Consider the following 26559-nt stretch of genomic DNA (forward strand, 5'->3'; position numbering starts at 1 on the left):
CTGAATTTGTTGTCAAAGGACAGTGTGTCTGTCATTTGCCATGTGATTAGGATAGATTCTTCCAGTTATCTAGTCAGCGATGATCATGGTTGGGAGGAGAACCCTCTCTTAGACCCTTTCTTTATTCCTGCTACGTATGTCTTTCTGGAACCGGATTTGGCTGCCTGTATCCCTCTGAATGGAGCCATAAATTTTCATGTTGTTAACAGGTTCTCTAAACCTCTCTGATCAGGGTGCTGGTAGTAAGTTCCCAAAGAAAAGCCCCTCCAAAAAGATTATTCAAAATATGTCATTCTTTATTCTCACAAAATACCACTGTACAGATCAAAGAAATGCCTAAATCAAAACCCTATATGGTTATTTCCTTTCACAATTTCTGGATCTTTATGCATTTTTTTTGTTGATGCTCCCAGTGAAGTTTCTGTAAACACAAAATCCCTTTCTTGCTTTTAATGACATATTTAAGATTTTAGGATCCTCTTTGTTGCTAGGCTCAGGTTTTGGAAATGTAAATTTTATTGCATTAGAACTGGTAGCTTCACAATCAACAACATTATTTCTTCAGGAAGTGTTCATATTTGGGGGATTATACTTTGTTTGATATGTTTCCTTTCAAGCAATATATTTTGACTTAATCCCTAATGGTCTGATAGAAGACTGTCAAAGTGAGCGAGTTGAGGTGCAGATGAGAGCTGTTTAAAAAAGCAAATACAAGGAATTCTGCTTGAATTACACATGTATTTCAACATAAAGATCAGCATCAGTTCTGGGGTTAATTTCTTCTCTTTGAATTCCCTTCTGCATTGTTAACATGATAGAAATACTAGTTTAGAGTTGTAGGAATTCTAATGTTGCAAGTAATTTCCTAATTGCAGTTTATGTTATATTGCTGATGTTATAACCAATATTTATTGTAGGATTTACAAACATACTGTGATTTTCCTGATATCATTGATGTCAGCATCAAACAAGCAAGCCAGGAAGGTTCCAGTGAGAGAAGAATTGTCACCATTCACAAACAAGACAGCAAGAATCTGGTCTGTTGACTTTGCTTGCCATTTGTTTAAAAAAAGAATGTTGCTTTGAGCAGACTGTGATTGCTATGGTATTCATGCTATTGTATTACTACATATTAATTAAGCACAAGGTGAAACTTCATTTTAGCAATATAAGCAGTGTATGAGAACAGAGAAGATCCTGTACATTCAAAGTTCTCTGCATTGACTGAAACAGAATAGACATTTACAGCTGAGGCAAATTTCTGGAATGCAGACTGGTCCTTTCCTTTGGACTCTTATACCTGATCAAGTGATTTTAGGCATCTAGCATACTGTTTATATGATGACATGATAAGCTAACTGCCAGTGACCAACATTGAAAAGAGGCTTCAAAATGCTATGAAGGAGTGATGATACACAGAAATGGAATATAGAGACTAAATATCATAGCTTTTACTATTTAAAACACTTTAAAGAAGAGCTTTGAAAAGCATTTTATACATGCATGTAAAAAAAAAACCTTGCAGCTGTTTCAGACTGAACTCTAGCACTGCAGGTGAATCAGCCTTTGCAGATAAAACTGCTACACAGTTGTTTTTTCCTTTATCTCTGAGTGATTTGTGTGTCTTCAGGACCCCCTGGCATCCCAGGCATTTGTGTGACTGGAAAGCTTCTGCCTGTGTAAGGAAAAAGTTGTAGGTGTACAGTTTAAGCACTTCTTCCTTTCTGTAAGGAAAAAAAGTTCCAAAAACATTTCAGTGAGAATTAATTAATTTTCCTGTCTTTCGAATGCTACTTTTGGGGGGGAAAAAAAGTTGTACAGTTTACTTTGATTTATAGTACAATTGGTACTCTCATTCATTTCCTGCATTAATGGTGCAGAACTGTTGAGAATTTGAAATTGTTTTCAAAGTATCTTATTAAAACGTAAGAGTAGCTGGGATATCTGTGATGTGTATGTGTGTTTAGAATATAAAATTATTTCAGATAGATGGAGGAGGCTTCTGTAACCTTGAGCCCTTAAAATTCTTTTTAAAAGTTCTCAGTAGTGGTAGAGTTGGGTACTTCAGTGCATATACTTCTGAGGACAAAACTGACTTTCTAGGAGCTTGTCTAAACCCAATGCTATTATAGAGTAAGCCAGAGTAGAAATTTGTAGCGGAGTAGCACTTCCATACTTTGAAGTGCAGTGGTCTGTGCTTTTCATGTGGACACTTTACATGCTACAGTTAGCTATTTGTGATCTAGTTTAACCTTTCATACAACTAGTAGAATCCCTTATAAAAATATACTTGACACAATGGCTTAGCAATGCATGGATTGTTTAAAATTGCTGGAGTTCCAGATCTGTCATTTGTGGGGGTGTTCTGATCATGTTGAAACAGCTGGAAATATAGTTGTTACCAGGTCCTCTATTAATAAGGAATGTGAAGACTCCATACAAGTTCTTGTCTCTTGATCCAAGAGCACCAGCTTTTTTATTTGTTGGCTAGTAAAAAAAAAGTTGCCTTGGAATAATGTTCAGCCACTAAGTGTGTCCCCAGAGTCCTGGGTGAGATTTTACAGCGCATACTGAAGCCTGTTCTGTTTGGCTACACTACTGAATGAAATCTAGTGTGACTTTGTAGATGATGCAGTACCACTTCTCAGTTAAAGACAGTCTTTAATGCTCTTACACAACTATCAAAAGATTTAAAAAAAAGAAAAAACCATAGATAGCTAACGGAAAATAGTCTGTTTTTACATAGTTGACAGTAATAAATATGATGTTACAGATGGATTTTATCTTGCCCTGCTCTTACCCATTCAAAGCATTCTGCACAGACATTTACACACCCTGCTTTCCTTTGACCGCATCATTCACCGCCCAGCTTTCCTCCATTGTACCTCTCTTCTTGTTCAGTAGGCAAAAGTCTCTCTGTGGTCCAGCTCAGGATGCCAGTTTTTGCGGGCTACTCATTAAATTTTCAGTCAAGTACCTTTCTAGAGATTTTTCTTTGTTAATTGAGGAGAGTACCATAAATCTTTGATAAGCAGTCTTTCCTGTAGAAAAGACATTTTGGCTGTGATGCCAGTGCAAGAACTGTTTGTCATGCTGAATAGTATCAGCTCAGTTTTTCCCTTTTAACTGTTCCTTCTTGTTTGCATCCCTCTGCTATTTCATATATTTAGACTGCTTTCTAAAGCATATTTGTTTTTGTGTTTCATTTTGAACACTGAAGGTTGCTACCAATCTTTTTGCACCTGAGAGTTAGAACTATACAAATAGTAATAAAAAACAATCTGGGTATATTTAATGTATGCATATATTTATATGTTTTATACTATTACCATATCCAAGAATTTTGTATTGCCTATTACAAATTGAATAATCTCTCTCTCTCTCTTTCTCTCTCAATCTCTCTCTTTTTGTTTTCCACCTGCAATTCAACAGGAGGCTGAATTTCAGTCATTAAGAGAAGCTCTCTCCTTTGTATCATTAATTGATGGATATTACAGATTAACTGCAGATGCCCATCATTATCTCTGTAAAGAAGTAGCACCACCATCAGTTCTTGAAAATATCCAAAGCAACTGCCATGGGCCAATTTTGTAAGCCATTTTCTAGTAATATAACAATAAGTGCTTTTGTTTTTGAAAGATGAACTTTAGCCAATGGTGAACCGTGCTGGACATCTTGAGAAGTGTATTTGTTGCATATATGTAATATAAAATACTTCAAATTTTTTCTTTTAATTTTTTTTTCTTTGAAGAATACAATGTCTTCCTGATGTATTATCAAAAATAAAATGAAAGATTCTGATTTTAATTTTCTTCCTTTAGAATTCCTTTTTGTCTCCAACTGAGACAGGCAGTAAAGACATGATGCTGAATTTACAAAATTATAGTTGTTACCATGGCAACAATGTATTATGCAATAAACAAAAAGTCTCATGTTTTCACTGCAGCCTCCAGCAGAAATAGTATCTGAGTTGCAAAGGATAAAAGGCAAATTCAGGTAGCCCTAGCTTCAATATTTGAGCAAGGAATACAGGAAACTGCTGGCCACATAAATTAGAGGTTCTGTTTGTTTTTAATGTTGTCTCCTTGTTCATTTTCTCCATTTTTTTTTTTTTTTTTTTTTAGAGAAAGAATTTGGTAGCTGTATTGATTTTTAACAGTTGATATAGTATTGTTTATTGTTTGCAGAAGGACAAATGCTGAGTTTAGCAGTGCTTTAATAAGGCAGAATAAAATGGCTATTTTCTTCAGCCTGTAGAAAGCTTGGAGGCTTTCCTGATGTATGCAAGAGAGTCACCCTATCTTGCATAAAACTAGCACTGTCCTACTCAGTAGATCTTTCTGGAAATTTCCCAGTGACAGAAAGATAACAGGTGCTACAATCCTCAGAAGAGATGAAGGAGGAGAAGGATGGAGACCAATACAAGTTTTATTACATTTCTTGCGTCTGGCAGACCCAGACTAATACCATATGTTGACTTTTATTTAGGGCTGCTGAGAAAGATGTGCAATGGGTCCAAATCTTTCCAGACCATTCTATTCCTTCTTACCGGAGCTAGACTGAAATAGTCAGTTAGCAAAGACACATTTAAGGGAAAATTAGTTTTTGTAGTAATAAATGATGGAAGAAATTTTATTTCGACTCCTCTTTCTTTTTAGCCCTTTCCCTTGCTAAACTGGTCATTCCCTTCACCCCCTCATTTTGCTAATTTTAGCTTGTTTGAGGCAGCTTTATTGCAGTTTCTTCCATGATGGAAGTTGAAAGTCATATCTTAAGCCTAGAGAAATATATTTCTTTTAGACTTTAAGGTTTCTCATGAAATGGGTAATTGTGGTGTTTTCAGTATTAAAAATTTTTAATATGCTTCTCTCTGTATAAGCAGCTACTCTGAATATTGTAAAACAAAGGGACCCAAAAATTGACTTAAATGAAATTCTAAAGAACCGAGAACTTTATCATCAGCATATTAGACATCTGATAATAGCGTGTGTTAGTCAATCTCTGATGTTGTTGGGTTTTGAAATTATGCAGTATTAAATATTTTTTCTTTTTGTTATAGCATGGACTTTGCTATCAGTAAACTGAAGAAAGCAGGTAATCAGACTGGCTTCTATGTTCTTCGCTGCAGTCCTAAAGATTTTAAAAAATACTTCCTCACCTTTGCCATAGAGGTTGGTATTCTGCCTTGGATAGTATCTGCATAATCTTTGTTGCGTTATAATAGTGAGCAGAAGCTGTTACAGCAAATTATTCTGAGTTTTCTCTTCAGAATGTTCATCTCATTCTATAGTTACTTGTGTCAGGTTGGTGAACTTTCCTGATCCTGCGATAAGCATATTCATGGTCTCTGTACGGTCAGCAATCACAAATGATAGATACCCCACACACCTTGGAGACCAAGAGAATTGGCAGGGAGAGAGCTTGAGAGTTCTGGGAAGGCTGAAATGGTCCTTGGAGATGACGTAGTTTTTTGGTGGTGATGGCTTTTTGGTTTTGTTTTTTGTTGTTGTTTGTTCTTTTTTTTAACAGACTGAGGCTTGGTTAGACTGGGTATACAGTTAGCTCTGTTGGTGATCTGTCAGTGTCTCTCCAGGTCCTCCTTGGTTTTGGGAGGGTTTCTGGGAGTCTTTTTGTTTGTTTTTTCTTTTCCCTAACAGTGCGGGGCCAGACAGATTATATGGCAGCTATTATATCAGCACAGATCTGTTGGACATATGATGTTACCTACAATGGAAGCCACACTTGAAATGCCTGCAATTCTTATGCTGCTAAAGAGTCAGATTTACTTCTGCTCTGTGCAGTATTGCTGTTACATAATTACATGGTCTTGTTCCATGAACAGATTTTTTTTTTTTTTTTTTTAATTAGCAGAGCTGCTTTGGGAGTTCATAAGTAGGGAAGGTAATATGGGGGTTTTCTTGTCGTTTTGCAGCAAGCTAGCAAATACTGCTAAATACTGTCAGACATATGCATATCTCTGAAAACAACAAAAAACGTTGGTGTGTGGATGAAGAAGCAAATGGCCATTTTGAGATCAGTTTCATTTAAAATTTATGTCCAGTCAATAAAACGTACTTGAAAGGGAGTTTTTTAGACTAAGAGATCATTCTCTGAGTTTCAAAAGTCTGAGTATCCAGACTAAGCTAAGCCTGCCATTAATTGACATTGCCAAATTTCTTATTGTTCTGATTATTTCTGGGCAAGCAATTAAAAGGCTTTTGAGATTCAAAGTTTGTTGGAACATTTTGCACATTGTTAATATGAAGGCACATGAAAGCAGTGTTAAGAGGTCCTTTTGTTTAGAAAAGGCCAGTGTGATCTTTTCAAGATTCATAATAAAAAAAATTCAGTGCATAATGAGAATCTGTGCTTAGAAACAAGGTGCTTAGAACTGTAGACAACAGAAAAATAGAAACAGCTGAGATCTCCAAATGCCTGTCAGAAGAGCTTAACCTGCATCAATGCCATTTCTAACAGGGATTCAGTTTGAGCATTTGGGTTATTACTTCCAGCAAAATTTTATTTTAATATTGTTTTTTTTTTAGGGTGAAGCAACTTTCATTACTAGTTTACTAGATTACTAGATCCATTCTCTGCTTTGAAGTCTCCATGGTTGGAGATTTGGTAACATTTGTTTTTCTTAGTGTCAGCGTACTAATTCCTTTAATGGGAATAGTATCTTATTTTCTTACAATCCGTATTGCATAGTGAGACCAAAAAAGCAAATTATGGTAACATACTGCTGAAGGATTTTCTGTTTAATAAGTGGAGTGCTCTGTATTCAAAAAATGTTTTTTAAATAGTAAATATCTTCTAAATAGTAAATATTTCCTTTTAATGAAAAATCTGCAGCGTGAAAATGCCACTGATTATAAGCACTGCTTAATTACAAAAAATGAGAATGGAGAATATAATCTTAGTGGAACCAAAAGAAGTTTTGGTAATCTTAAGGATCTGTTGACCTGTTACCAGACAGAAACTGTCCGTTCAGACAGCATAATTTTCCAGTTTATCAAATGCTGTCCTCCAAAACCAAAAGGTAAGAGATGGTAACTTGTTTCTAAACATGTGTGTCAAACTTTTAGCTTGAGGATTTAAAAATGCATCAATAGATTAAATGACTCTCAGGGAGGTAGATATGTATGTTTGTATGGGCTGTTGGTTGGTTGGTTTTTTGCACTAACCTAACCTATTTGACCATCTTGATCATAGTTTTCAGTCCTAGTGGCTGCCAGATTTTACTTGGTTAGGAGATGGTCTTGCAGAAAGAATTGTGGGAGCTGTAACAGTTTTATATTAGAAGTAAAACTGGTTTCTTAATAGCATCAGATTGTGTGCAGTAGCATTTCTTCTTCAACCAAGTGTTGCTGTGTCTTGAAAAGGACACAGCTGCTAAATATATCACTTCCCACTAGGTAGTTCCATAAGCAATGGAACCAACAATGCCAGGTTTCCAGTGAATTTGTTTCATTGTTGCTTGACATCTTGGCTCAGTTATGCCAAGGCTAGAATGTGATTTTAACCCTTATTTAACACTGAAAAGCATACATGGAATAGAATGCCTGCTGGAGAAGTGGATTTTCTGAAATCCCACCAGACTTGCATTTATGTTAAAGATTTTCCCTAGTTCAGATATTTATACTCTTTCTCCCGTATGCGTTCTAATAATGAATGTCTGCCCTCTTTTTCTTACGCTGAATATTAGCTTCTCTCTTTATCTCTGAGTCTGTATTTAAACAAAAACTCAAGAGCACAGAATATTTGCTACATGTCTTTACCTCTTTCAAATTTGATTGAAGTTAGCCAGTGGATTCAAAAGTTTAGAAGAGAATTGACAAGTAAATGTATGTGCATGTTACAGAGAATAATTGCAAACCTTATTTCCATGGAAATCAATAATATATGCATCTGAATTATAAAGTACTGAATAAGTATAATCACACATGCATGCACACATTTACCTACAAATGTGTATCTGTCAGCTTTGCTCCATGCCCTGGAGAGCCATTTTTCAAGATTACTCAAAGAATAATTATTCTGGTAAATATAAGGCAATGAGGATCACTAAAGTGCTGCCATGGGCAAAAATACTTACAAGTTCTAGAGAGGCATAGAGGTACAAGTGTCTGTGTCAGAAAGATTTCATAATATAAAATAAGAAGATGACTTACATGCCTTTTTTCCACTCCTGATCATTATTTGAAATACAGCAAAAGTTAAGATATGAAAGGAGGCTGGGGTATTTTCAGAATGTGCTTGTCAAAAACAGGCATACTAAGAAACACAAAATAGCTGAGTGAACCTGAATCTTTTTGCTGATTAGAAGAATTAAGATTTTGAATTTGTTTAACAGACCTTTGAAATATTGTGTGACCTTTTGAATGAATTGGTCTTCGTACGATATCCTCTTTTTTTCTTATTAATAATTCTATTGAAATAATATTGTTATAGTTTTATATTTTGCAGCTTTATTTTCTTTTCTTCTCCCCATTCTCTTTTCTTCCCAGATAAATCAAATCTCCTGGTTTTCAGAAGCAATAGTGTTTCTGATGTACCTTCATCGCCTACGCTACAGAGACACAATAATGTCAACCAGATGGTCTTTCACAAAATCCGGAATGAGGACTTGATATTTGTAAGTCCTTTAGTTGCATCTTCCACTGCAAGTGGTTGGTTTGATATATATTAAGTTATAAGAGTATTTTAAGTATATACTAAGTTTTTATCTGAAGTAAGAAATTTTGCTGTAATCTTTCCTTGTGAGAAAGACTTGTGAGACTTGTGAGAGGGAAATTTTTTTTAAACTTTCCTATAATACAGATAGTCTTTTTTTTTCCTCTTATAAAAAATGTTCTTTTGACTGCAATAGCAATTGTTTTCTCTATGCCTACAGATGTCTAAATACCTCTCAGTAATAGTAGCTTCCTCCTCTCTAGCTCTTGCAGTAGTTTATTCCCTGAGATCCACAAGAAGTCAAGGAAAGATTTATACTTTCTGGTGTAGTTGCTTCCCAGTCCTATCAGTCTGACTCAAGATGTGTGTTAGTGGTGAAATTTTGCATGTGCTTGTTTAGGGTGAAAGTTTGAGATCTTTCCCAGACCAGGCAGAGATTTCTGATTTTTCTGTCTTTTAGGAAGAGAGTCTTGGACAGGGCACATTTACTAAGATTTTCAAAGGTATAAGGAAAGAAGTGGGAGACTATGGCCAGCTCCATCAAACTGAAGTTCTTTTAAAGGTGCTGGATAAAGTTCACAGAAACTACTCTGAGGTTGGTATGATTGTTGGATGCTGTATAATATTTGTCCATCATATATAGAACATTAATTTTTCTTACAGTGAACAACTTGGAGTATTTGTTATATAGTAGAGGACTGTTCAGAACAGAGTTTATTCTTGGCCTCATGATACTGAGAGGATAGGTTTGGGACTGGCTCTGGAAAGTACACTTATGTACTTTATTTTTCCCCATCTCTCAGGGTGTTCTGAGCTGCCCACTGAGAGACCATGCAGGCAGCACAAGAGAGACGTTTTGACCACAGACCTCTCTTCCAATAAGTCTGTTATATACAGATGAAGTACCAACATTTCTGAACAATTACTTTCTGTTGCCTATCTGCCTTTTTTTGTAATCATATTAATTCTCCAATGAAATAAACATTTCAAATCAAGTCATAAAAAATCAGAAGCGTGTATATATGAGAAACGCTTGCTGTATGTACAATCATTCATACGCTATTAGGCCTTTCAGTGTTTGAGTGAAGCTGTGAGCAAACCAGAAAGACCCTTCTGCAGAAACCAAACCACTGTTAACATAATTGAGCCTAAGCTTAAGTATGTGAAAATTTAAGTTTAAAAATGTTAACAGGATATGGTAATTTTTAATGTATTATGCAACTTTATATGGCTATTTATTATCTATTTTGATTATATAGTTGTATTAAATTCCTATGTAACCTAGAAGACGTTGCAGCAAGCCAAGAGAACCAATCTATTGTTTAGCGGACTTTTCAACTATTTAAAAAGTGTACTAAAACGTTAGCAAAAAAGGAAAAGACGTTTCTGATAGCTAATATTTACAAGCTATGAGGACATACACTTCAGACATTTCAAAAATAATAAAGAAACTAAAGAACACCTTGAATTTTTAATTTTAATAAGGTGAGTAATGTACTCGTATTCTAAAGTTAGGTGAAGATCTGTTGACCCCGAGAATACAGAAATGTAAATACAATCAATTAGAGGAAAATTACCTAATTTTAATTTTGTTTTAGTGGGGGAGTAATCTATACAAAAAATGTAGTTAGAAAGGCCACTGAAAAGGATCAGGAGCAACTAAAGTAATAAAAGCATCTGAAACTTTCCTGACAAAGTGGGGTAAGGTCTACAGTGTTGGATGAGTGATGTAATACTTCTTATCTTTAACTTAATAATTTTGTATAAAGGAATAAATTTGAAACTGAGTAATGTATCATGAGTTTGTCTACTGTCTACTTTCCTTAGTTGGCATGGAAGAAAAGATTCTCTTTGAAGTGTGGAGTTGCACCTGCCTGCAGGAAAAGAGACTGCTAACTTCTCTGGAGTATGCATTATCAGTTAATTCAAAAAAAAAAAAAAAAAAGTTTTTCCACAAATAAGCAATATCGTTTGTATTACACAGGATCTTTGCAATGAGATGCAAATTGAAGTGCTTTTAAAAATGAACATTTTGTTAGAGATCATTTAATGTTTTTGGATTTTGTCTTCATTCCTACTTTTTCTCTCTTTCCTTCCTCATAGTCCTTCTTTGAGGCAGCAAGTATGATGAGCCAGCTTTCTTACAAGCATTTGGTATTAAATTATGGAGTCTGCGTTTGTGGAGAAGAAAGTAAGTAGAAGTAATTTATGTATACTAATTTTATACAGCTGTAATAAGAGTTTGCTCTTGATTCTAAGAGAAGAAAAAAATCAACACCACAGCTGCTGGACACTTAATACATATTCCCATTGCAATAGCAAAAGTCTTGGTGTCTGAAACTGAATTGAAATGATTATGATAACAGAGAAAAAGGAGAACTTGTGTAAATATGAGTGTAAGTTTTACAAATGATTCACTGTCATATCTGTTCCATCTGAAAATCTGATTTACAAGAAGTTTTGCTAAGCTTCTGAAACTAGCTTTTGATACTCCAGAAAATTTCCCTCTCTACATTTTTATTAACTGTGGTCAACTAAAAGTAGAAGTGGTTGGCTACCCAAGAAAATCACCATTTGCTGTGGTCAGAAACACTTAACTGCTACCCCATACCCACGCACGTGCTGATTTTGTGAGAACAAACGTAGCTGTGGGAAGTTTGGTTTAGAGATGCAGTTCTGAAAACATGATGCCTGATTATTTCAACAAAACCTTTGCAAACATAAATAAAGGCAAAATTATTGCATTATCTTCAGAAGTAGAGTGCATTTATAACCTCTTGTAATGAAATTTTAATTTTGGACAGTTGATCTGTTCTTCCATGTATGCTGTCTTCAAATATACACTGCTGGAGCTTGCTTCAACAGTTTTTCTCCTCTTGCACTCTTTGGCACAAGTGCCAGTTTGCACAAAAGACATATTTTCTATGATTAGCATTTCATCACAAAAGGAATCATTTTACAGTAATTGTGTATAAGCATATTATGTTAAGGCATGCCCTGCGTTTAGATAGAGGGAATCTGAACCTTTTTCTTCCATGGTAGCTGGAAGGAACTTTTTCTGTATCAGGAGTTGCTTCCATTAGGAGTTTGGAAAAGACGGAGCCATATTTGGTCAAGAACTTGTCATACCAGTTTCTTTGTAAATATGCCCACAAGTTGGTTTTCCTAGTTTATTCATGGTACCACAAGCATACACGTTCTAGGGACTGTATATAAAAATTCCAGATAGGTACAGTATATATATATTTTTAAGTTATCTGAGGATGGATACAGTTACTTAATTCTTCTTTGGAGCACAGTTGTCCACTGTAATCTATTTTATTTCTGAAGACAAAGGAGGTTTATTAAATCTACAGTTTTGTAAGTCGCGGTTACCAAAAAATGTGAAGAGTGGCTGTTTGACTTTCTAAAGTTTAGACAGTTTGTATACAGATTTGATGAAAATTGCTTCACATAATTGTGAAAAAATGTCTGTTAGTAATTCCAGTAATTTCCAGTGTCTTTAGAGTTTGAATGAGAAGTATTGCAATTTGAGTGTCTTGCAGCTGAAGGCAAGAATTCAGTCATATAATTTGAAATTGTGTATTGAAGCTGGTAGAAACTGTGCAGTGTTATGAAATGGACCTTGTTTCTTCTGTTATTCACTGGATGACTGCATGGAGGCATATGTCATATCAACATGTAAAACTTTTTAGTGCTACACAAGATAAGCTGTTACCAGCCCGTTTTCAAGAAAAGTGTCTGTTGTTTCAGCAAAACATCTTATTTTTCAATCAAAGTACAGACTGTAAGCAATTAAGAAGTGAGTGACTGGAAATGGACTTATTCTGCATATTACATTGATATTGCTGTACACTACAGTGCTTATCATGAAGTCATTTATTGCACTTTTGGCATGAGGGTTGAAGGGTGTTAAGTAGATTTGTTAAGGATTAACCTATTTTGTAAAAGAAGGACTATTAAAAATCTAGTTTAGAAATGATTTTGTGTTTTTGAAGAAATTATGCAAACTCTTACACACTGAAGAAGTGTAAAGAACATGGAATGTTTGTGACAATATTCAGATGTGATATAGCTTTGAATTTATAAATGGCCCACAAAAAAGCACCACGAAGAGATGGGTATTACTAGAGTACTGTATCTGCCCTGAAATTCCATTTATTATTGTTGTTTTTAATTGTTACTCTTTCACATTTTAAATCAGATATCCTCGTACAGGAATATGTAAAATTTGGATCCTTGGACACATACTTGAAAAAGAACAAAAATGCTATCAATATCTTGTGGAAGTTGGAAGTAGCTAAACAGCTGGCATTAGCCATGCATTTTCTGGTAGGTAGTTTGTTCTTCAGTTCTGTTCATGGCTGGTTTCAAGTGTTTTGGGCTGTATTCAAGATTTTCAGGCTTATGCATCTAGAATGACTGGTCCCTTACTATTCTTCTTGAATTTGGGTGGGGAATTTGAAAATAGGGTGGGCATATACGAGGTAAGGTTAGTGGATAGCCCAAGGACAGACCATTGTACCTTACACAAAGTGCACTTGAATTTTTCCATTGTCTTTCAGTGCTTTGTTTATTGTGAAATAAAACCCATTTTCGATCTAAAAATTCTTTTTCTTTGTTTGTTTGCTTTCCCAAGAAGTGGTAGCTAACCAAGTAGTATCTAACTGCTGGGAAGGAAAAATATTCTACTATTCAAACTGCTAGTACTTTTTGTGCTTCAGGCCCCAATATTCTCTATTCTGTCCATTTAATTTAGCGTAAAGGCCGTTATTTGAGACAAGATATGTGATTAGATGAAACTTCCTTTTAACAGAGTTTGACTCTTCTTATGTTCATTTTACATGGATCAGAGCAATAGATCAGTATTCACCCAAGTTAACGACATTCATTAAAGAGTTTTAAACCCAAAACTTAGATAGATAGTTAACATGAATCAAAACTTCTTGAAACACTAACTCTGTGAGAGGAACTGTTGAAATATCTATGCAATTTGATCAACTTAGTCTTTTATCATTTTCTTTACTGATGTTTCTTTCATGCTGTGAAGTATTGGTTTCAAAATACCTCTTCAGTTTTAAGATGTTTTTGTCTGTGTGTAAAAGCTGCATTTCTGTTCATCAGGAGGATAAAGGCCTTGTTCATGGGAATGTCTGTGCAAAAAACATCTTGCTTATCAGAGAAGAAGACAGGAGGTCTGGAAGCCTTCCTTTCATAAAACTTAGTGATCCTGGCATCAGTATTACAGTTTTGCCAAAAGACAGTAAGTCTTTGTATCATCTTTTTTGTCTAATGCTTCTGGCTTTAAAATAAGTTGTTTTTTTTCTGATCACCATCTGATATACTTCTGTTATAGTAAGTTCCTTCTCACTTCTTTCGCTTTAAAATGACCTCTGAAGTCCTAGTCAGCCATTTTGAGCATATCCTGTTTATCATCAAATAGCTACAGTAAATAAAGGCACATTCTCCATTCTATGGCATTTCTTTCCTGCTGTTGTCATTGTAAATAGCTTTCTTTCACTGGTGGTACTATTAGTATGCTCTAAAGTACTATCCTGTTATTGGTCAAGATTAAACTGTTGTGTTTTGTAGTTTGGAGAAGCCTTCAGAGTTTAAAGTAAAAGCACTTTTGAAAATGCTGCCTGACAGTTCAAAATTATCTCTAGTACATCTCACGATGAATAGCTGAAATCATTAATGATGCTAAAAATACTGGGATATCGTTTTTGCTGTTGAGGCTGTTCTGTTGCTTTTATAAACAGCAAAATTAACTCAGACTAAAAGAGGTGTTCAATGTGTGCAACATTCATATGCTAATGAAATTGATGGGACCATATTACTCTTTGTCTTCTCTTTTAAATAATTTTGGAAAAATGAAAATACGGTATACTTGATGAGTTTATACATGCTGAAAGAAATAATGCATCTAAGAAGCTATAAGCAGTGCCATACCATATTTTCCAGTAAGCTGTTTAAGATCCCTTTTAAAATTAAAAGCCTCCATTAATCTTTCTAAGATCTGATTTTAAAATACTCTAAATCTAAATAGGTATGATATAATATTTAACTTGTTACTACAATCAATAGCAAAAGATTTCACAGTCAGGGTGAAATTCATTTTTATTGCTCCGTTACATTACTTTGCCATTATATAATGTCCAATATATCAACCACTAACAAAGTACTTTTGACTTTTCACCATCTAGTTCCTTTGTGGTAGCTTCTAAACTTGATAACATCAGGGAAAGTATTAAAGTTAAAGGAAAAGTGTGATGTGGAAATGAGGTGAAGGCAGCTTTATAGCATTGGTCACATTTTACAACAAAACTAATGGTCCCATATTCTAATTTATAAATACTATTTTTGTAGATATTCTGTAGCATTTTCTAGCCAAGAACAGAAATTTGGAAAGGTATTCAAAATGCATTAAAATATTAAAGATCTGTGCATAATCAAAATATTTTTACTAAATCAAACATGTTATAGAACTTTTTAAGTAAATCTAACATGTTACAGAACTTTCTGTTGTCATTACTGATCTTAACATGATATTTTGTTTGCATGATTGCACAGTTCTTCTTGAGAGAATACCATGGGTTCCACCTGAATGTGTTGAGAACCCAAAACAATTAAGCCTGGCCACAGACAAATGGAGTTTTGGCACTACATTATGGGAAATCTGCAGTGGAGGAGACAAGCCTCTGAGTGCACTGGATTCTCCAAGAGTAAGTATTACTGGATCTGCAGTCAAAACAGTTCTTTGGACACTTCTAACTTAAAACATCTGCTGTCACAACTATATTCATTAGCATGTGAAGTGCTGTGGCCTCTGACCACTGCAGCAAAACTATACTTTTACTGGTAGACAATGATCAGAAGTAATGGTTTGAGGTTTGTTTTATGTTGTTTGCTTTGACTTTTATGGGTACAAAGTACAGCTTTGCCAGTATATTTTGTCTGCATTTCTGTTGTTTTGTTGCAACTGTTACCACTATATAGCTAAACATGACATATTCCTAAAAATGTACATAACTTTTAATTGGCATTAATTTTCTAGTTACACTGAAATTGAGCATTGTAAATACTGTAATAGTTTGTGGTGCAGACAACACAAGTTCTATTTTAGCTAAACCAGAAGCGTTAATTTTGGCCAAACTAGGGGCAAAGGGGATACCATGTTTCATAAAAATATTTCTTGTATCTTTACCCTTTAGTTGGAAGCAAAGAGATTAATTCTCCTGCTAAATCTTCTAGAAGATTTGTAGTATTATTATTGTAATGCGACTGACAGCTGCTCCTCACAAAGCCCAATCTCATTTCTCTGGTGTCATGATCAGCTCTTAAAACAATAAACTCCTAGAATAGCTTCTAGGTCTAGGTAGATCTAGATGTTTCAGAAGATGCCCTCCTCTCTTCCACTAACTTGTATTCATTCATAATATGGATGAAGTTTTTATAATTAGAAGAGTTCAGCCAGCACACAGGTGGCTGTGGATAGACTTTTCTGCTGGATCCATCCCATTTAGGTTTTATTAAATTACCTGCAAAGGAGATACCATCTATGCTCATTATCTTTCTCTCTTTTCTTATCTTCCACTAGTAGCTGCCCAGGAATTTATGAGCTGATTAAATTATGCCAGTTGCCAACCTTGACTCATGACATAAATTGGTCAAATGTGCACGTTGGTGAGAAAACGAGTCTAGGCTGAGAGCTGTATTTCTTTTTGGCTGCTCTAGTCAGAACGTTATGGCTACTGCAGCTCTGCATAGTTGTATGCTAAAATGTCTCTTTAATCCCAGAAACTACAGTTTTATGAAGACAGACACCAGCTTCCTGCCCCCAACTGGACAGAACTAGCAAACCTTATAAACAACTGTATGGATTATGAGCCAGATTTCAGGCCTTCATTTAGAGCCATTATACGTGACTTGAATAGTTTGTTCACTCCAGGTGAGTCTGTGATAGGACAAGAATGCACTATAAAAAATAAACATGATCCCTCAGTTTGTTTTCATATGGTGCCTACCATTTTGATATACTGACCCAGCCACAGTCCACTGCCATAAATGTAAGTTAGTAAATAAGTGTACTGTGTTACTGCTTTTTAGTTTGTTGCTAAAAGAGAATTCATTAAAAGTTAGCATTATCATTCAAAGCTTGGCTTGATTCATGTCTATCCCAAAGGTTTTAGTTCGAGTCTCCTAACCAAGTATGTTATGTTTGTGACTGTCGTCTTTCTCTCAGTGCATAAAATAAATAGAGAGATGTCTGTCTTTTTTCTAAGTGGAAGACACACTCCGTTATCACAAGCCATTGTGGAGTTTGCATTTCTCCCCTTTGCAGTAGTGGAGTCATTGCACAATAGTTGCTATATTTGAAGTAGAATTGACCAGCAAAAAAAGCATATTTGGAAACTAAAGGAAGACTCAGTATGAGTCAAGACAAGTCATTTGGCTATTTTGTAATACTTCCTTGTTCTTATGGCCAAAAATAATTATATTGAAATTAAGGGGGTTGTTAATATTCTACTGTGCTCAGGATATGCCTAGCAGAGGTAGAACATGCCAGCATTGTGATAAGTTTCTTCATTCTCCCATTTGCTTCTCTCTCTTTGCCTCCTGTTCCCTTTCTCCTCTATTCCCTCCCTCCTCCTATTCCCCCTCAGATTATGAGCTATTGACAGAAAGCGATATGTTGCCAAATATGAGAATTGGTACTCTTGGATTTTCTGGGGCATTTGAAGATCGGGACCCAACACAATTTGAAGAAAGACATCTTAAGTTTTTGCAGCAACTTGGCAAGGTAGGATGTTTTGAAATTCTCTAATTGCCAGGAAAGAACTATCATTTTCAGTTATCTTCTGATCACCCCTTATACACTATTTACACTGAACACTTCTGTTACAGAAATTAACAATTTCAGTTATATCTGGGCATTACATGCATTTCCTTTCAGATCTTTTTTTTTATCAGTCTAATGACAGAATAGTGATAACTGATCTTTACAGTGAATCCAGTGACACTGAATGGCTAAAATTTTTTGTGTGATAAAATAATGCACAGTGCTATCTGACATAATCTGTTTTTATTCTTTGCACTTGATGTTTATTTAAAATTGTGCTAGTGGGGCTTTTTTTGTACATGGATATTCCAGGAAGTATAAATATGCAGTCCATGAAATCAAGAATGTCTCTATTTGGTAGGCCTTGAACATTTTAGGCTGTAGAAACCAGCATTTGGTGAAAAATTTTGCAAGTCTCTGCAGCCAGGCTGTACATAACACACCTAGACAGATGACCTGGTGCAGTTGACAAAACTTTACCTAAATGTCATTTTTATGGAATAGTTCACTACTCCAAGTAGGAGTGAAAATAAGCCTAAAAGCAGAGCAGCTGAAATATAGGATAGTTTATGAGGGAGAGGAACAAAACGATAGGTAAGAATGACAAAAAGGAAGATAAAGAAAATGGAGGAAGGGAAGAAGACAGAATAAAGAAACAAATAGGGGAGAAAAGCCCCCAAAAATAGAGGAGAACTAGGAGCTAGGAGCAGCCTAAATATAGCATATTTTGCAAATGCAGGAAAAAAGGCATATTCCATCTGGCAGTTCTGAAGTGGAAGGAAATTTGTGGAGATGGGGGCGAACATGAAGGGACGTCATCCCCTCTCCTTGCCCTCCTTTGCTCCAGTGCCATTTTGCTTCCTTTCAGTGAATGTGTTCCTTACTCTTGCGGAACTATTTCCTGTGATCTGCCCTCTCTCTATCTCTCTGGGAAGTTTTATGGCTTTTCACTTAAATAAGTCTGTTCACATTAATGCTAATACAGTTAGCATTAAGGTAATATGTACAAGCATTTAGATAGGAAAAAGTGGTGTGGGCTTGTTTTTAATTCAAGTATTTCTGTTTGTGATTTAGGGAAATTTTGGCAGTGTTGAGATGTGCAGGTATGACCCCCTACAGGATAATACTGGAGAGGTGGTGGCTGTGAAAAAGCTGCAACATAGCACAGAAGAGCACCTTAGAGACTTTGAAAGGGAAATTGAAATCCTGAAATCTCTGCAGCATGATAACATTGTTAAATACAAAGGAGTATGCTACAGTGCTGGTATGTGCTATATTGAGTACACCTTCATATATACACTTAAGGATGTACACTGAGAAACAGAGAGAAGTGTTTATGAAAGTCACTGACTTGTCCTAACTTTATCTGAACTTTAAGAGTACAAATCAAAAAAAGTAATCTCCATCATGCACTACTTCACAGTACAAGATGGACTTGATTTTATTCTGTCGGCTCATTGCATAATTTGATTGACTTAAGGGAAGTAACATTTTGAGTAGTTTCCCAGTGTCTTTATCTTAAAGTACAAAGAAGTCTTCCTGGAAAAGCTTTCGGGGTTAAGTAGGAAAATGTACCCATTTTGTAACTGTTATTGGTTTTTGCTCAGTATAATATCTCAAGGGTGGATATTACCACTTCTTGTACTGTCTGTATGATAAGAGACTTGACAGGAAAATGTTTCAGAAACTGATATGTTCGAGTAAATTGTTGACCCTGTTAAAGTTGATGAGTAAAAGCATGGTTTTACCAATTGTCTGTCTTTAAAAAGAAAAATCTTGTCTTCATAATCAGACTTAAGTTTTTAAAGATGGTAAAATTACAGACCCATTGATATCCATTGCCATTCTGAGTTTCACCTTAACAATGAGGAGGGATTATGTAAACACAGAGACACATGTAGCATTTTTGTTTTGCTTTGGCAATAGCAGCTAAAGTATTGGTGAGATGATCTGAATTAATAATGCTTCAGGTATCAAGGATCTCCACATTTTTGTCATGTTTAAATAAATGGTACTTCCTTAATATATGCAGTTAACTAATATATGAATAATTGCATAGTAATGCACTATGTATACAGAATAAATTGACTTTTTGGGGTAGTAACACTATAATCTATCACAGTTATTCATAGGTATTTGTAAATATTTATATTTCAAAACTTTCGGGAAGAAACAAATAAAGTTATTTGTATGTTTTTGTGTTGTAAAAGGTCGTAGAAATCTGAGACTAATTATGGAATATTTGCCACATGGAAGTTTACGAGATTATCTGCAGAAACACAAAGAGAGACTGGATCACAAGAAGCTTTTGTTGTATGCCTCTCAGATATGCAAGGTAAGAGAACTTTCAGATGATTAATATTTTTAAACAAATTTTTGTCTTTTTTCCTTTTGTAGAGAAGTTGGTTGTTTCATTGTATCTTTTATAATAGCATTGGGCTTAGCCTTAAACAAGATAGCAATACATATTCATATACTCAAGAACCTGATAATCTTCTGAGTATCTTAGGGCAGAATGCTGAGACTGGCCTATCTTGACTCAGGGAAAAAAGTGCTCCATTTATTTTTGTTTAGTTTATATTTAGTCTATGGTCCATTTAGTTTACATTTACAGTCAGAAGAATTAAAACCTCTTTTCTCCTAATGACAACTTAAATGGAATTTTGCAGGAGTTAATATATTCACCTAAGCAAGTTGTTCATCATATATTAACTGTTTTGTCAAGACTTGGGCATTCAGCTGTAAACCTAGTATAACAGCATATGGATATGTTTAAGAAATTTACTTCAAAATGTAAGTAATATTAGCTAATTGTTCCAGTAAAAAGAGCAAAGGTGCATATATCAGACTTCTGCATGAAGAGCTAGAGGCCCCAGCAGTGCCCAAAGCTGTAATAAACTATTTGCTAGTCTTACTGCTTGGCTCTAAACATCCATCATGTAATTCCAAAAAGGGAAGCAGTCATCTGATCTTTGTTGTGGATGGGGTTATGTCTTCCCTAGCCTTACTCTAGTATTATGCTTAAGATAAGAGAAACTATGGACACTTTAGACTTTATTGTGTGTTTGGTAGTTCCAACAAAAAGGAAAAAGAAAAAAGGAAAAGGAAAAAAAAAAAAAAGCCCTAAACCCTCAAGACATTTACCTGAAATAATTTTAAACTTTTTCCTTGGTTCCACAACGAAGAAATGGAAAGAGTAAGTTACCATTACTGAGTATTCTTCAGTAGCCCACATCTAGTAAACTTGTGTCCTGCCACATTCAGAGCAGCAGATTTTCCTTCTGTAGTATCCATAGAAAAGACCTGACTAGAATCAGGCAGGAGACAGTGTGCTAAATCCAAGATCTTTTCCAGGAAGTCTAAACTTGTATCTGGTGAACAGAGCTTGATAAGTCCCTGCTTGAAACTGAAGGTGACTCAGTAAACCTTTTAGCTACTGAACCTGTGGCATATGCAGAAGGAGGCTGTGGGCTCCTTTAGCAGCTGATCTCCCCTGTTCATGTGGCTCACTGAAAGGCAGCAAGAAACAAGGAGGTGCCAGATCACATGGGAAGCCTCCAGCAAGGCCTCCTTAGTGGGCTTGCAGTGGGCTTGCAAAATGCAAAATGTTCACCATTCTGTCCCTTCACAAAGAGGAAGGGTTGAACTCATGACCACCCAACAAAAGAGGGCTCAGAAAGCCCTCTGATCCATGGGTCCAAAACAAGAAGTCATTCTTTTAGGTCTCAAGTCTAAAAAAATTAAGTATTATTTCTGCAACAAAATAACTGCTGTTACCAGTGCCAATAAGTGACTGAAAACAATATCCTTTCAAGCAAGGAGTGGGAAGGGTCTAAAACCCAGCTCCACCTAGGAGGAAGGTGGCAGTGAATCTTTCATAGAATAAAGATGTAACAGGGATTTTCCAAAAGGCAAAGGCTGCAGCTATTCATCTGTGTTGTTTTGTGGCTGTCTCTGCCAACTAGTACTTGAAGAGTCAGAAGATACCTGCCTTGTTCACTCTGATACGAAGCTCTAAAGTTTGAGTTTACACTCAAGCTTTATTCAAAGCTTGAAGGAAGATCAGTGGCAACATTTCTCAGGACCCTGGCTCTCTGAGATGGAGTCATCTGGCAGGAGGATTGGCAGGTGGATTTTGGTCTTTTCAGGTAGTACAAGAACACAAAGAAATTTTGGGAAAGGAACTCAGGTCAGAGGATACCAAGAAAAAGATCATTACATATATTAGAAAAAATCAAACGTCAAAATATTGCTGCTCTACAGGATGGTGATGAAGAACTGAAATAGCAGATGATGCACTGCTTCTGAATTTCCAAATATCAACCAAGAGGAATGGAGCTAGAACAGCTTTCTACAGATACTTAACTGGAAAAATTTTTTGCTTTCATGTAACAAAAGCATGGATATGCACAGTATGGAAATGTCCATGTATAGAACTTGGTCTTAAGGAAATACCTATTCTTGACTTCCATGGGAAGCAAAGCCTAACAATTACATTGTATGTGATTTGCTTTGCACTGTTGTTGCTGTGCTATGTGCATAGCAAAGGTTAAATTGAGCACTCTGATTTCACTCTCAGCTGCAGTATTCTGTTGCTACAAAACAATTTAATTTTTCCTCATAGAATTTCCTAATGCAGAATTCTACTGTGAATGAAACCTCAAAGAGCTAGTAGTCTTATGCTTAGTTTAAAATCCTGTTTTAAGAAATAAAGAAGTCTTCAAAGTTGACTGTTTCAGTTTGACAAAATGCACATCAATTTTATGACATATTAAAAAAAAAATTTAGCCAGTACGTAATGTTACAATCACAAAAAATGAAATCTGAACACTTTTCCTGTCTTCTTTTACCTTACCCTTTTCCCCCCTTTCTTTTATCTGTTTACACTTCTCCTGCGATCTTTTCTTTCAGCATCTCAAATCTCTTTCCTTTTTGCTTTGCATTTCTGTCATTGTGTTTAGTTTTTTAATCAAAAACCTTTCTCCATCTTTCTGCTTTTGCCTCAAATGTATGAGAAAGAAATCAAAGTGTGCGTGTGTACCTGTATCTGTGGGTTGAGATGGGTGTGTTTCTTTGCTCCCTTGCAGTGTTTTTAGTTCCTTGCTACTAACCTGGGAAAGGGATCCTGACTTAAAGATGACATTTTTTGTGCGTATCTCATACTGTGAAAAGCAGCATTTTTCAGGGATTGCATTTACTAAGAGTGACATTTCTGTAGCTGCTGATTACTGCAGCTGTCATCTTTGTGGTAGCAAGCAACAGGGCTCTGTATACAGCTTTGCAGAATCTTGGCAATAGAGGGACAGATAAGGAAATGAACTTCCCTTCAACATATCTGATTTTGGGATGTTCCTTTTTTTTCTTTTGGAACCCTGTATTTTCTTAATGCTGGCTGGTAGGAGAAGAAGTTAAGAGTAAATTTAGTTTTCAATCTCTTCATGCTTAAAGCACTTCAGGAGCCCATGCTGGAGAACTCTGGGGAGTATATGTGGGAACACCTGCAATTTGAGGCAGTAGTAATGTAAAAGGGAAACCTTTTTTTTTTTTTTTTTTTTAAAGGCAGTTCCTAGCCATTTTTTTCCACAGCTAGCATGAATATAGATGATGGAAATCTTTGCAATCACATCATTAAACTCAACTGCATTATTAGAGTAATGCCACAGGATATGATTTCCTCACAAAATGTGCATGACTCCAATTAAATGTCTCTAAGAGCCTGGAAAATACTGATTGTAACAGAAAAAAACTTGTGAAATTACTATTCATCAAAGAAACTTAATGACTGTTTTCAGTACAGAATTTAGTAGTGGTAAAAAGGTACTGCATTTACATTGGCTGATTGTCTGAAAACAAGGAGCCTAGCTTTGAAAAACCTAGGTTTGATATTTTTCAAGACAGTCATGAAAACTAAGCAAGTAGTAGAGAATAGGACATTTCTGAACTTCTGTTAAAACTCTGGTACAGAATGGGATGTTGCAACTAAGCAGCGATGCCACCTAGTGGTGGTACGAGTAACAATCTGAGATGAAGGTTGCACTCTTGAGTTGTACTATTTTTGAGGTTTCTCATTTAAAGAAAAGAAAAAGAAACCTTACAAGTACAATGTTGATGTCCAAAGCTTTTGTTGAGTTCAGCAATCCTAGAGCATCACTTACTGCTCTTCGGTTGTGTTGGGGTGAGATGCCTTTTTATGAAATAATGAATCTGAGAGCCTGCTTTGTTTCCTTTCATGTGTGAGAATCATGCACCTCTTAACACTGTGTAGTTTCATCTTCTCTCCATCATTTATTACTGCATGAGCAAGACTTTCTTTTTTGTAATGCTGTACTACCTCAGTTTTGTTCTCACTCCACACTGTGGCCTACTCCCCATTTCATTGATAGCAAAAAGAATGACATCTATATCGACAGGTCAGCATCAGGAAAAGATGATGTGGCTTCAGGCCAACATTTCTACAGGTTACTGTAACACAAAATAAAACTGTAAGCAGAACTGTATTAGCAAATAATAGTATAGAGAAGGAAGACACACAGGTGGGAGTCAGATCAGGCAGAGTAGTTATGGGATTCAAGGAATCATAAAATAAAGTTTGATAAAGCACTCAGAAGGGAGATGTGGGAAATGAAGAAAGAAGTGAAATGAGTAGTCAGATAGGATGGGCTTCATCTGCACTGTACTGTACAAGTAGTTTAGCCCAGCTTTTCCTTTCCCTCTGCCTACTGCCTTCAAACTGCATTTGGCTATAGAAAGGGAGCTGTAACAAGTACCCATCTATGTAATCAAAAAAATGCTGTTAGCTCTGAGAGGTGCTCAGTCTAGCTCATTTCAGTTGGGGAAGGTTCCTGCACCTGGAAAAAATAAGAACAACTCCTCAGAGAAGACAACCCTTCAAGCCCAGCAGTTGTGGTAACGGCCTCTGTTTGGTTTTAACTTTGAGATTCAATTACCCCTTCAGGGAAAGTGTAGCCACTTAATGGTAGCAATAACTTTTTGTCTCTCTTGTGTTTGTGATCTTTATGTTTTAGGGCATGGAGTATCTGGGCACTAAAAGGTATGTTCACCGGGATTTAGCAACCAGAAATATCTTAGTGGAGAATGAGAACAGAGTTAAAATTGGAGATTTCGGTTTGACAAAAGTCTTGCCACAAGACAAGGAATATTACAAAGTAAAAGAGCCTGGAGAAAGCCCTATATTTTGGTAAGTCTTCTTTCAGTATATGAAAGCATGGCATGTTTTCACTTTTGCAGTTTCAGCCAATAGTTTTGCATATTATGGAATTCCTAAGTGCAAACTCAGAGTCTGTGCATGTGACTTTCACAATGCTGAGCAACTATGTTTGACTTTACAAAACAATATATAAATGTGGTCTTTTCAACTTACTTTCACACACAAAAAAAAACCTAAAAAATTACCTAAATAGCTATTTAAAAGAAATAGTATGCCACAGGAAAGATACTCAGAGACAAGAGAAACTTAAAAGGGCCTGTTCTCCCAGACCCTTTCAAAGTTTTGGACCTTTCAGGCCCCTAAAAACAGGTTGTTTTTATCTGCTAGCTGCTATGTTAGTTAGATCCTCTGCTGACCAAGTGGAGTTAAATAGCACAGACTATAATTAGCAGGGATGAAGTGTTAGGTTGAACATTCAGGTAAGTGTCTGAATTTGGGCACTGAGTTTCCAGAGAAGGTCCAAGTTACTCCAAAATACAATAATGCTCCAATAGGCCTATCTTAGCTGGGAATGGAAAAGAATGCTCTGTGTGGTCAATGGAGACTGAAGGTTTATGAAGTGGAGATTGGTAGACTGCATTCAGAACATGGAGTGTACACCTCTATACTGTGTATTCATAATTAAGACCTAGGAAAGTACCTTAGGAATGTTCCTTATGAAATCCTGTAATTTCCTCTGTCTTGATAAGAAAATGCAATTCTTTATGCGTTATTTTAGGTCATATAGCTGCCTTAGGCCCTCTAAAATGTGACATTTAAAAGATAAAATAAAATAATTTAAAATGGCATCACAATGGATGTTTTGGGGAGTGGTAAAACTTAAGGCCAGAAGTACATGAGAGACAATTCAAGGTTTACTGAAGGTGATGGAGGGATCTTTGCTGACTAGAATGTCTCTTTCCATGCCTTATCACATGAAAGTCTTGTTTACTCACACTACAGATAGGAAGAATATCTGCAACTCTGTTAAAACACTAGGATATAGTTATCACTAACTTTCTGTAGAAGTTGATTTGTGTTTTCAATCTCATTTAACTAATATTAAAAGTATAGTTACTAGCAAAGGTGAAGGAAATGAGAATGTGCCAATGCTTATGAACAAAGAAGGTTTATTCATAACAAAATTTCTATCTTATTATAAGAAATATGTTCAGAACCAAAAAAGACACCAGTCACCACAGAATAATATTTCTTTTACTGTGTGTTGCAGGTATGCTCCAGAATCTCTGACAGAGAGCAAATTTTCTGTGGCCTCAGATGTGTGGAGTTTTGGTGTGGTCCTGTATGAACTCTTCACTTACATTGAAAAGAGCAAAAGCCCACCAGCAGTAAGTACATAAATTAATTGTTCTCAGAATCTCTTTTTTTGAATTTTTCAAAAGATACATATTGTATCTGTCCCTAAATAGGTAGATATTTACTGATCCTTTTCTGGAGAGGTCTTTGTATTTGTGAGGCAGCATTCAATTAGAAGAAGCAACATGCTGAAAAGCATTAGCGTTAAGCCATAAGAAGTAAAGGAGATATGGAAAATTATCTAATAGCCTATGCAGATCCTATTCATCCTAGAACTTTCTGAAACAATTTTGAAAATCTTATTTTTAAAACTTAATCAGTCTTAGTTATTGAAATTCAGGAAAGAAAGTAGCTTTTTGTAGATGGTAGACAGGCGCCTTTTAAAGAGAAATTTACACAGGACAGAGAAAGAGACTACTACGTGTGCAGACTCACAATCCTACTTACAGCTAATATATAGCATTTCTCAACAGGTGTACCAGAGGACAGTTGAGCCTTACATAGTTACTGGAGCTGCTGT

The 26559-nt window shown here is 35.7% G+C and overlaps 1 protein-coding gene across 5 annotated transcripts in view; it reads left to right on the plus strand.

Annotated features, from left to right (window-relative positions):
- The window catches only part of JAK2 (Janus kinase 2), a 97466-nt gene that overhangs the window by 64973 nt on the left and 5934 nt on the right, over positions 1–26559 (plus strand). For all 5 annotated transcript variants that reach the window (XM_067315434.1, XM_067315433.1, XM_067315435.1 and 2 more), the window contains 16 exons: positions 918–1037; positions 3433–3590; positions 5060–5171; positions 6853–7039; positions 8508–8635; positions 9134–9268; positions 10777–10864; positions 12878–13005; positions 13798–13936; positions 15247–15398; positions 16474–16624; positions 17340–17476; positions 18590–18779; positions 19726–19850; positions 24541–24713; positions 25954–26071. In XM_067315434.1, coding sequence (XP_067171535.1) covers positions 918–1037; positions 3433–3590; positions 5060–5171; positions 6853–7039; positions 8508–8635; positions 9134–9268; positions 10777–10864; positions 12878–13005; positions 13798–13936; positions 15247–15398; positions 16474–16624; positions 17340–17476; positions 18590–18779; positions 19726–19850; positions 24541–24713; positions 25954–26071 — 2241 coding nt within the window. The remainder of the gene's footprint in view (positions 1–917; positions 1038–3432; positions 3591–5059; positions 5172–6852; positions 7040–8507; positions 8636–9133; positions 9269–10776; positions 10865–12877; positions 13006–13797; positions 13937–15246; positions 15399–16473; positions 16625–17339; positions 17477–18589; positions 18780–19725; positions 19851–24540; positions 24714–25953; positions 26072–26559) is intronic.

The sequence above is a fragment of the Apteryx mantelli genome, chromosome Z, assembly GCF_036417845.1.
Source record: "Apteryx mantelli isolate bAptMan1 chromosome Z, bAptMan1.hap1, whole genome shotgun sequence".
In the NCBI taxonomy this organism is placed as follows: Eukaryota; Metazoa; Chordata; class Aves; order Apterygiformes; family Apterygidae; genus Apteryx; species Apteryx mantelli.